The sequence below is a fragment of the Balaenoptera ricei genome, chromosome 2, assembly GCF_028023285.1.
Source record: "Balaenoptera ricei isolate mBalRic1 chromosome 2, mBalRic1.hap2, whole genome shotgun sequence".
In the NCBI taxonomy this organism is placed as follows: Eukaryota; Metazoa; Chordata; class Mammalia; order Artiodactyla; family Balaenopteridae; genus Balaenoptera; species Balaenoptera ricei.
This window is the reverse complement of record NC_082640.1, coordinates 150,903,618-150,915,960: the sequence shown is the minus strand read 5'-3', so window position 1 is coordinate 150,915,960 and position 12,343 is coordinate 150,903,618. Positions and strand designations below refer to the sequence as shown.

Sequence of the window (12,343 nt, the reverse complement as noted above, 5' to 3'; positions counted from 1 at the left end):
GGTGACGTAGAGGAGGTTACTCGGAGTCTCCGCAGGATGGCTGTGACCCGCTTCTGGAGGTTGTCCCAGCGCTGGTTGCCCTCGTGCACCATCTGCTTCAGTTTGCTGGCCGTGTCGGTGCGGTTCTCGCGGGCCAGCCGCCGGTACTGCTTGTTGATGAGCTCCAGCTGCGTGAGCCTCTCGTGGATCTGCCGCTGGAAGGCCTGTGGCACGGGGGGGGGGGGGGGCCCTGTCAGTGCCATAGCTGCAGGGCGCCGGGACACCCCTTCCAGGCCCCAGACCACCTGCCTCAAGCGTCCATCCCCCAACAGAATGGCCACAGAGGGCTGGCCTCACCCGTTCTTCTGACACTACTGAAGAACAGACTTTCAAGTTCACGGCCTGCGGTTGGCATAAATCGGTAACGTCCCACAAAGCCGCTGGGGCAGCTGATGGCGGGCTGGGGACTGGGCGGCCGCGGCCAGAGGCGGGGATGCCTGCCACTTATGGGAAGTCATCTAAGCCCGCCCCGAGCCCGCCGCATCCTCGGTTCCCGGGGCCACGGGGCTGGGGAGGGCCTTCACCTCAAGCCTCTTCAGCTCTTCTTTGGCCACGGTGTACAGCACCTCGGAGGAATTCGGGCAGGCCGCCGTCCTCTCGGCGGACTTGAGCCAGTCCTCGAAGCGGGAGTAATCATCTAAAAACTTCTGCCAGAGCCGCCATGTCTCCTCAATTCTAACAGGAGGAAAGCAACTCAGCACAAGCCACCCACTCCAAGCCGAGCTTTTACATGGCTTTTTCTCCCCTGACTGGTCCTGGTCCCAGCCCCCCTTGCACTGGCACTACATATTTAGGGGGAGAGACCCTGCTACCCCGTCCAGGAAATAACCAGAGACATCAATCTGTGGTCAGGACACCCCCCTTCCGGGAGCGCCAGGCCCCTCAGAGCTCCTGCTTCACAGAGGTCACCCAGCAGGAGACAGGCGTCCTCCACTACTTAGAGCTGGGACACATCAGCACAGTGGCCACCCGCCGTTACACCCCAAGACACAGGAGGGCTGGGGAGAGACATGACCCTGCCTGTATTCTCCTTGAATGATCCCCTTAATAAGGACTGGCCACACCTACTGAGCCTTCCCCGCCAATACTTGGCACGCCCCTCAGTGAAGCTAACAGAACACGGTCACTGTTACGGAGGTCAGTCGGGAGCACACAGCGGGCATCCAGGGGCAGCGCGGTCCTTACTTCATCCGGCGCTCCATGGACATGGCGCAAATGTTCCTCCAGCGCCTGTCCAGGCTCCTGGTGGTCTGCTGGACGGAGTCGCACTCAGTCTCGTTGGCACAGGCATCGGAGTCGTGCAGGAGGACGTCGCAGATGTTAAACACAGACTCCACCCCTGCACTGTGCTGTTCTATGTCTCGCTGCAGGTCCTACAACGATGGGAGAGTAGGAAGCACTTTGAGGTGCTGGTGGCGGTAGTGGGAAGGTTCCCCCCGACCCTTCTTCCAGCCCGGGGGGGCACGGTCCTGCGTGCATTTCTACCTGGGACTCGGCAACACAGGCTGAGTCTCTCTCACCTTTGGGCAACCCCTGTGCGATAGTATCTGACACAAGGCCTAACTGCGGGCAACTATGGGATTGATCTGTTGAACTGACTATGTGAGGGGGTAGGAAGAGTGGGGATTCCCTGCCCTGAGAGCCCACCCGCCCCCCAGACTCTGGGGAGGCAAGGGATCTACTCCGTACCACCTGATCCCAAGGGCCTCCAATTTAGACTTGGCTCTGGGGAGGTCTTCCTTGGAAAACTGACTTATCTTCAACAGGACCTAAAACTTCCGCAACAGAAACTCTTAACCTTTTATGGGTCACAGAATTCTTAAATCTCCTAAGACCTCTGTACCATCTTCATACACCTCCACCCCCCAAACTGTGCTCGCAGCTGCACGGTGCCCACAGCCTCCCCAGGAGCCTATCCTGGGGCTCCATGGGCCCAAGGGGTAGAGACGCTGCCCTCCAGCCGATGGAGTCCGGTCACGGCTGTAGCTCGGGGAGGGGGCGGGGTCTCTGGAGTCTTGTCCCATGATGGGGAGAGTGCTACGGATTCAGGAAAACGAAGGGTCACCAAGAAAAACATGCACGGTCATAGGAAGAAGTGGAAAACTTGTTTAGGTATAAACATGGCATTTTCAGTTATCACCCAGGGAGTGTTTCTTCTACACACAAGGGCAGGGCTCGGGGGAGGGCGAGGTGAGGAGCCAGTCTGTTTTGCCCTTCTGGATGAGCCAGGCCTCTCCTGATATTCAAATTCTGTGATGAGTGACATGAGACCACACCACTCACCTTAGTACCCAAATGACACTGTGAAACAGACATAGTTAAATAAGCCGCTACTAACTATACAAGTTCCCTGGATTCAGCATAGTTCATTTTACAGGAGGGATTATTTTATAAACAGTGGCTGCCACTGTCTACAGAAAAGCAGCATGAAGTTCATTCCATGTCACCTCAATATTTAACAATTTTGGAGATTACGACTGGATTACCAGATAGGACTAATGTTTTCTTACTTTTCTTCTGATAAAGGCACATTTGGATAATTCTGTGTCCAGGTGGAAATGAAAGAATAAAATGTTGACACTCAAATCAAGTTTTAAATCAAGCAGTTCTCAACACAGATCCTAACTGATGAAAAATGAGCACCTCAAAGTTATATTCAGAAGAAAATGTGCTTTTCAGTTTGTCACCCTGTGTGTCCTATGAAGAGAGATGTGCAGGTGATTTTTTTTAAAGCTTTGCAGTCTAGGACAAATGTCTGAAATGCTGCAATGGGGGCAGTCATCTTGGGGTCAGTGGACTAGCTTTATAATTAATAGGTTTAAATAGAATTCCAGGTTTAAGAATTCTTACCCGTTCACAGAATTGCCACAGGCTTTCCTAAAATTTACAGGTATTGATAAACAACCTTTTTAACTTTTTTTTGCCAAAATAATAAACAAGGAATCCTAACGCTGGTGCTAAATAAGTAATATTGACAATTATCATTGAAAAATGGTACCTGCCCCTGACCTCACCTGGTAGGGTTGGGTAGGATCTGGTTGAAAAGCACTGAGAAAGTCTAGTCTATGGATAAACACGAATGCCATGTATTTTAATAGCCTCTTTGCAGTACTCTACATTTTTTACTCAGCTTTTATTGAATGAAACAGCTAAAGAAAACTAATATAAAGGGTAAACGATGGCAAGAAATGAGCTCTCTGATAATTTACAAAAGACCATGAACATCTTGGCTAAAAAAGGAGTCCAGAGTTTTTCAAAATTTCCAAAACAAACTTCTAATACACCACAAAATGGCCTACTGATACTGTAGTATGAACTAGTTAGTTGTCTTGTAAAATATAAAATAAAGTAGTGGACCATATTTTAAAACACAAACCACTGAAGTACTGGACAAGTGACATTTTGCAAACTGAAATGATCCCACCACGAGTACCCATTGAGGCCCGAGTTTGCACAACGACTGGATTTCAAAAGTGTTCAAACGCAGAGACGAATCCGACTTAAGAAACAACGTAAAACAACGTGAAAGACTTTTGCCAACGGTTCTGGAAACATGAGTGCCTGTTTACCTTGTTTTTCTGCTCCTGAGTAGGTGACACAGAGCACTGAAGCTGGGAAAGGGCTGAGGGAAGTTGAGGAGCAGTGAGAGGACATGGGGAGAAACAGGAAACCAGAGCCGAGAAGGCAGCCAGGAAGATTGAGAATACAAAAGGAACTAGAAAAAATGAGATACAGAGGGGAAAAAAGGAAAACCAGGCTGAGAAGGCAGAAAACCACGTCGTGTGTTGTGGGAACCCAGGTGGTGGCTCCAGAGTGTCTCCGTAGGAGGGGCTGGGGGTGTCAAGCAAGTCCAGCAGGGTGGTCCTGGGCAGTGGATGGGGCTTTGGCATGAAGCTGACTTGGCCACTGGGGAGGGGACTACTGGTAACTATAGGGTGTGGGGGTAACGAACCCCCCAGGCCACCATCAGCCACCCCTGGGATGCCTGGGAACCAGGCAACCAAAGAAAACTGGAGAGAGATGCTGAAGACTCAATGAAAGTGGTCCATGGTTTAAATGTGTCACAAGGTGGCCACCACTTCCTTTGCATTTTGAAGATGATCTATTCTACAGGAATAACAATACAACACTTATAACCTAAGGAGTTTCACATAAAGAAGAGAAGCAAAAAAGACTTTTATAAGGTCTGACCCCTTCTGTACCAGGCCCCCAAGGATGTTATAATGAGGGTCCAGGGACATCATGGCGCTTTATCACTTTTGGGGCCTGAGGGCTTTTGCAGAAGGCACTACTAGATGATCCGAAGCGTTTGGGTCTTATTTCTGGAAGCAATCAAGGAATTTATTATATTTAAATCAGTGACAGAAACACAGGCAAAGTTTTTTAAAAATGGCCCATAAATAATTATTTTGTGTGACACATTTTCTGTTTTTGGTGGAGCATTTAAGGTCTAGGTTTAGTTATAATTTTGTTTTTTTAATAAAAATACTACAGGTTTCCTCAGGACATCTGTGGTAGGCAGAATATTGGCATCCCCGGAACCATGTCCTTATCCCCAGAACCTGTGACTATACTAGGTTACATGGCAAAGGAGAATTAAGCGTGCCAATCAGCTGACCTTAAGATAGGGAGATTATCCTGGGTTACGTGGGTGGGCCTAATGGAATCCCAAGGGTCCCTAAAAGTAGAAGAAGAGTCAATCAGAGGGAGAAAGGCTCAGAGAGATGCACCGTTGCTGGCTTTGAAGATGGCGGAAGGGGGCCATGGGCCAGGAAACACAGGCAGCCTCTAGGACTTCAAGGCAAAGAAATGGATTCTCCCCTAGAGCCTCCAGAAAGGAAAGCAGCCCCGCTGACACCTTGACCTCAGCCCTGTGTCAGATTTCTGACCTCCAGAACTACAAGATGATAAATTTGTGCTAAGCTGCTAAATTTGTGGTAATCTGTGACAGTGGCAATAGAAAATTAACACATCCAACTTCTTCACAGCAAAGTGGTCCTGAATACTAACTCCATAATTTTTTTTTTTTTAATAAGAATTCCAAGATGGTGATTCTAAATTCTATAAATTGGAAACCTTCAAATCAACCAGACTGAAATTATATACCATTTCAGTACAGGAACACACGTGGCCAAGAGAATGGCAGCTGCTCCAAATTGTACACTCTTGGGAATAAATTCCCTGCAATTTAATGATGTTTTGTCACACATCAGATGTATAAAATGTTAACACACGTTATTAGCCCCTGCCAAATTTAGCCAGGGGCTAAAGGGAAAAATGTTGTCAGCTTTTGTTCTATTTACCTGAAAAGACTCACCAGTCAGGGTAAATGGTTATTTACAAGGCCTGTCTATGAAGAGACTATTCAAGAAATTCAACCTAATGGATCAATCTTGTAAATAAAGCTGATAATAAAGCTGATAATGTTCAGTAGCCCTTTACTGATAAGGGCATTAAAATCTCTGCAGTGTCCATTAGCATGGTAGTTATATCAATATTCATTTCTCCACAAAGCAAAGACAGAATATAGATGACCTCAGTGAAAAAGGCATACTTAAATTTCTAAGGCTAAGTGGAAAAACCAGTATTTTTACTTTGCAGCATTGCTAAATCATACTAGTTTGAAAATCAGAGAATAGGCATTATTCAAACAGTACTTGTAATAGGATTAAATAAAGATCAAAGTCCAGAGTACTATCAAATACTTAGCTCTTTTTCATGGTAGCATGAGATGTTGCTTATTATCATGAGAAGGACTGACCTGACCTCAAGAGAATTTATCATCAAGGGGTGGCCTTCTGGCCTTGATAATCTGATGAAAAAGTTTCAGCCCCCCAATTCTGTCTCCAAGCAGCTGGGATATGTGAGTGAATCGCCCCGGTGTGTTGACAGACAACAAACACCAAGGCTTTGGAGGAAACATGAAGAAAACAGATACAAGGCTGTGAACTTGGTAGCGACCATATTGCTCATATGGTTAAAACAGAATCTGCTCACAGGGCTGAGAAAAACAAGTGAAGGAAAGCTACTAAAATAATAATATAAGCTTAGCTATTTTAAAAATAAAGAGAAGCTCAGGCACTGAATATGAGAATGAGCATGTAAACGCGAGCCCACGGAGGGTAGGAGAGTGGATTTGACAAGTCAGTGGGAACAAAAAGCACCCGCCAGGTTAGGGGCAGGATTCGGTGGTGTTCCAATTGTGGAATTTCCAGGGTTGGCTAAGAGGGGATATAACTGATGACAGAAATGCACAAAACATTGCAGGAGAGGCTTCCTCAGCTATTGGTCCAAACATGCTCCTTCTTCCCCAACCCCCCGAGCGCCCCCCTTTTCTTGAAGCTCTATCAGACCCATCAAGTGTTGTCCCATGAAAACCTTCTTTGGTTGGAAAAATTATTTTTCTTTCAATTCATTGCCAAAACTATAGTAACAAAAACAGAGATTAAAAAAACCTTATTTACCACTAAGATTAAGGACTGCATGTTAAACATTATTCGAAGTATTTCACAAAGAGCTACATGAATGGTAGTGGTGGGGTGGGCACTCAAGAGATGGATGCCTCACACCGCCAAGAGCATGGACAGGCGGTCAGCTTTCTCTGGAAAAAACATACCAGTATTATGAAATGTGAACCCACTAAAATGCACAGCCAGTGCGGGGATGGTTTGCATCAGCAGACCCTGTGAACACCTAGGCTCTGACAAAAGCCCATTCTCACTTCCCCACCTGCTGTTCAGCGAGCCTCTTCTGGATCTCTTGATCATCACAGACATCATAAACCACAGGCTTAGAAAGCTCAGACTCGATCCGAGCCAACCAGGTGCGAAGGTTGCTCATGTTTTTGTCTAACTGCTGAATAAAAGCAAAGGTCTCCTTCAGCTTCTTCACCCTAAACATATTTGCAGCAAAGAAGAGGTGGAAAACAAAAGCACAATGTTTAGTGGTGAGAAGAATGCACCCATAAGTGTGTTGGAGGTTAAAAAGTAATCATCACTGGTTACTGATTTTATAGCAGGGACTAATGCTCACGTCACCAGATAAGAGTTTTTACAGAACATGGGACAATTTACAGAATTGCTGTTCTGGCTGATTTTCAAATGGGCTAAGAGTTAATCTACCCATGCAAGTATGAAGTCCTATCATTCTCAGGGTGGGATTCCCTGAGACCCAGAACATCTTTCTGGGGCTCCAGAGGAGAGAGGAGATGCCATTTCTTTCTTTCCAGGTTAAGATCACCACATGTGGCTTGTCCAGTTTCTGTCTTGGGTATCACCAAGATCACAGCAGCCAGGGACCTTTCCTGATGGGTAAAGATGTTACACACCCGGCTCATTGGTGGTGTCAGGCCTGTGATGCTTCTCACGGGACCCTCTTCTTTTTTTTTTTTTTTTTTTTTAAAGGAGAATTTTTTTTTTTTTTTAATAGGGAGCATTTTCTTTTTTCAAATTTTATTTATGGCTGTGTTGGGTCTTCGTTTCTGTGCGAGGGCTTTCTCTAGTTGTGGCAAGTGGGGGCCACTCTTCATCGCGGTGCACGGGCCTCTCACTATCGCCGGCCTCTCTTGTTGCGGAGCACAGGCTCCAGACGTGCAGGCTCAGTAATTGTGGCTCACGGGCCCAGTTGCTCCGTGGCATGTGGGATCTTCCCAGACCAGGGCTCGAACCCGTGTCCCCTGCATTGGCAGGCAGATTCTCAACCACTGCGCCACCAGGGAAGCCCGGGACCCTCTTCTTGAGCAAGTACAGAGCATGTGCCAAACCCCACCACGTCCAGCCTGAGGGTCTGGGGCTGCCATACACATGGAACCAGCCCATCCTAGGGCAGCTGTCTCAGCCAAAAAGGGAGGGGTGGACACATCATCTACAAGCACAGTTCCAGCTCCATCTACCTGACCAATCTGCCTGGCTCAGCGTGGAGTGGATCTGAACTAAGACACATGGCGTCAGTATACACGGAGAGCTCCCGGGCATGCCAAAGTGCTGTCATGGGGAAATGATGCAGGGGCTGAGGAAAAATGATCTCCATATAGATCCTGAAAGAAAATGTGAAAATCCTCAAGCAGAGAGAGTGAAGGCCTGTTCTGGTGATCTGTGGGCTTTTTAGTTAATCCCAGAGACTTGAAGTAATGGCTACAATGGAAAATTCCCGCTTACCGATACTCATGTTACAAAGTGCTATCAGAACTGCATCCCACGGTACTGGAAAGAGAAACTGGGGCACTGACTCTAAGTCACAGGAAGTGCCCCACCTTCCCTGACAGCAGCACCTCTTCCTTGACTGCCTGTGAACGGCTTCCTGCTGCCCCCCTCACCCTCCTCCCAGCTTCTGGTTCTGTAGCCGAAGTGTACAGCAAGTGTGATTCTCGCTCAAGCTCTTCCACAGTCCTCGCCTACCCCGACATGGCAGTTTAACGCCCTGACCTTTCTAGTTCCTCAAGCGGTCAGTGGCCTCTCTGCCTCCAGCCCTGCACTCTGCAAAGCGGCTCCCCTCCCTTCTCCTGCAGCTTCTACCACTGTTCTCTCCGAGATCAGCTGGGGACCCCTCGCCCACGTGCTCCCGCAGCCCTGTGTCTGCACCCCTCGTTGACTGTGCCCATCTGGACGCAGCCCACACCGGCCAGGCTGCATGAGGCTCCCTCCGCGTGCACAGTACCCCCAAGACCGCCTGGTGGCCGGGAGGCGTCGACAAGCATTTGCTGAATGAATCAACGTGTGTAATAATCCACTCCATGGGATTATTTAATAAAACCACAGGGTTGTGAGTGTTTATTATTTAACTAAACCAGACAGTTGCGTGTATTTTTTATTTTTACTATTATCTTTTTGCACCCTACTATCAACCAAATCAACCTTGGGGAGTGACTTCTAGCTCCAGCTCTATTTCCAATTAGCTTTATAATTTAGAGAAAATCCTTCTACCTCGGCCCCTCATCTCTAGCAGGCCTCTCGGGTCCCTCCAGCTTCAGGGAGGTGGTAGCACCTGGGCGACATTCAGGTCAGAGCTCTGGAGGTGAGCAGACCCAGGTCTAAGCCCCATTGTACCATCTATAAGCTGTGTACCCGGCAAGGAACCTCATGGTCCTGATTCCCAGTTTCCTTGTTAATCTTCAAATTATCCACCTTGTAGGGGGTTCTGAGACAGAAACAAGAGGATGCATGTTAAAGCCTCTGGCATAAAGTAAGCACTCACTATAATACTAGTTCTCATTACTGCTGACTGGGATCACACGCTGCTACAATAATGCCTCATTTACACGGCATTGGCCCTCACACAGTCCTTTCATAAATATTTTATCCTCAACAGTGCCATGAGGTAGGCAAGCTTGGAAGGAGGCCACAGAGCCTGGTGATGAAGAGCACACTCTCTGTGGTCAGGGTCTGGGTATGAATCCTGGCTCTATTTAATCTCATCTGTCAAACGGCGTCAACAGTGGTACCTTCCTTCACTGGGTGGCTGAGGGCAGAATGAGATATACATGCGTGAAAGGCATTTGGCACAGTGCTTGACAGAGATAAACGCCCAGAAATTGTGGTTGTAATGATTTTAAGATGGTATATTTTCCAAATTACATTCTTACTGCAAATATCACAAGAACTTTCCTTCAAAGCCACAAGATGATTTATTAAAAAGGAAGTAACAGAATCCAGGGCCAGGCCTGGATGCAGCTGTAACCTAGATACTTCCTTTGTTCCCCTGGCTTTCAAGTTATACCCTCCTCACCCCAATGTCTTGTCACCCTGACTGCCCAGGGAACAGAAGGAACACTCCAGACAATGCCAGAGCAGCTGGGAACCCCAGGCCCCATGGGACAAAGTCTTGCACGCCGTTTGCAAGGGGCTACCCTCCTGGGAGGCTCTGGCTGGAGAAGCTCCGCCCTGAGAGCTTCCTGTAGGTGGGGAGAGGTGCTCAGGCCAGCAGCCTCTGCACAGCCCTCCTGCTTCCTGCTTCCCCATCCTTCCTCCTCTCTCCTCCCAGAATGGCAGCCCCCACTGCTTCATCCAGCGCCTGACCCTAGTGCATCATAAGGCTCTCAGCCTCTTTATTTTGAAAGAAGAGGGCTAGAATGCAACTTTTTAAATGAAGAGAGCTAACAAGTAATAAAATAACCTGGGTGCAAAAATACTGAGATGCAGTGATCCTGAATCCTGTTAATCCCGAGGGGTGAGGTGTGCAATAAGCAGAGGGGGGAGTATGGAGAAGGTGGCTTCCCCAGAACTACGGTACTCCAAGCCAGTGGCGTCCCAAATGTGGGGCTCAAGCCCACTGGTGTCCAAACCAATGGGGTGTGGGAAGAAAATATTAGACTTTCTATTGTTATCCAATTCTTTTAAAATTTCTACATTGGGTATGCTTTAAAATTCACAAACTTTATTACTAAAGTGGAACATCTACTGAACACGCCGACATCTTTATGTGCCGGGCCTGTTGTGCTTTACATATAAGTCAGCAACTCATTTAATCCTTACAACGATGCTGTGAGATCAGTATAATAACATCCCCATTTACAGTGGAGAAAAGACAGCCTCTTCAATAAGTGGTGCTGGGAAAACTGGACAGGTACATGTAAAAGTATGAAATTAGAACACTCCCTAACACCATACACAAAAATAAACTCAAAATGGATTAAAGACCTAAATGTAAGGCCAGACACTATCAAACTCTTAGAGGAAAACATAGGCAGAACACTCTATGACATAAATCACAGCAAGATCCTTTTTGATCCAGCTCCTAGAGAAATGGAAATAAAAACAAAAATAAACAAATGGGACCTAATGAAACTTAAAAGCTTTTGCACAGCAAAGGAAACCATAAACAAGACCTAAAGACAACCCTCAGAATGGGAGAAAATATTTGCAAATGAAGCAACTGACAAAGGATTAATCTCCAAAATTTACAAGTAGCTCATGCAGCTCAATAACAAAAAAACAAACAACCCAATCCAAAAATGGGCAGAAGACCTAAACAGACATTTCTCCAAAGAAGATATACAGATTGCCAACAGACACATGAAAGAATGCTCAACATCATTAATCATTAGAGAAATACAAATCAAAACTACAATGAGGTATCACCTCATACCAGTCAGAATGGCCATCATCAAAAAATCTAGAAACAATAAATGCTGGAGAGGGTGTGGAGAAAAGGGAACCCTCTTGCACTGTTGGTGGGAATGTAAATTGATACAGCCACTATGGAGAACAGGATGGAGGTTCCTTAAAAAACTAAAAATAGAACTACCATACGACCCAGCAATCCCACTACTGGGCATATACCCTGAGAAAACCATAATTCAAAAAGAGTCATGTACCAAAACGTTCATTGCAGCTCTATTTACAATAGCCAGGACATGGAAGCAACCTAAGTGTCCATCATCTGATGAATGGATAAAGAAGATGTGGCACATGTATACAATGGAATATTACTCAGCCATAAAAAGAAACGAAATGGAGTTATTTGTAGTGAGGTGGATGGAGTTAGAGTCTGTCATACAGAGTGAAGTAAGTCAGAAAGAGAAAAACAAATACAGTATGCTAACACATATATATGGAATCTAAGGAAAAAGGAAAAAAAAAAAAAAAGGTCATGAAGAACCTAGTGGTAAGACGGGAATAAAGACAGAGACCTACTAGAGAATGGACTTGAGGATATGGGGAGGGGGAAGGGTAAGATGTGACAAAGTGAGAGAGTGGCATGGACATATATATACTACCAAACGTAAAATAGATAGCTAGTGGGAAGCAGCCGCATAGCACAGGGAGATCAGTTCTGTGCTTTGTGACGACCTAGAGGGGTGGGATAGGGAGGGTGGGAGGGAGGGAGATGCAAGAGGGAAGAGATATGGGAACATATGTATACGTATAACTGATTCACTTTGTTATAAAGCAGAAACTAACACACCATTGTAAAGCAATTATACTCCAATAAAGATGTTTAAAAAAAATAACATCCCCATTTGACAGATGAGGTAACTGAGGCAATGAGATTAAATAATTTACCATAGTAACATGGCCATTCAATGGCAGAGGAAGGATTCCAACCTGGGCAGTCTGGCCGGAGCTACTGTTCTTAAGCACTTTTCTTGTGGTATCCTATATAAACCTGCACATGATAATGGGCACATATGGGGGTGTGGGTACAGGATGGTTTCCAACGCTGTCAGGGAATATGATCAGGAGTCTAGACTCATGGCTCTAGGACACACTGGCGGGTAGGAGTCCATCCAACAAGTGTGGCATTTTGGGTGCCCACTTTGCCCCTCCATGATTTCCTTTCAATAAACATTTAACCACTCACTTTGTCT

At 46.6% G+C, this 12,343-nt stretch overlaps 1 protein-coding gene across 14 annotated transcripts in view; it reads right to left on the bottom strand.

Annotated features, from left to right (window-relative positions):
- Positions 1-12,343, bottom strand: part of SYNE2 (spectrin repeat containing nuclear envelope protein 2) — a 319,025-nt gene that overhangs the window by 14,604 nt on the left and 292,078 nt on the right. For all 14 annotated transcript variants that reach the window (XM_059914375.1, XM_059914374.1, XM_059914378.1 and 11 more), the window contains 4 exons: positions 6,769-6,931; positions 1,225-1,412; positions 564-714; positions 21-203 (listed from right to left, as the gene is read on the bottom strand). In XM_059914375.1, coding sequence (XP_059770358.1) covers positions 21-203; positions 564-714; positions 1,225-1,412; positions 6,769-6,931 — 685 coding nt within the window. The remainder of the gene's footprint in view (positions 1-20; positions 204-563; positions 715-1,224; positions 1,413-6,768; positions 6,932-12,343) is intronic.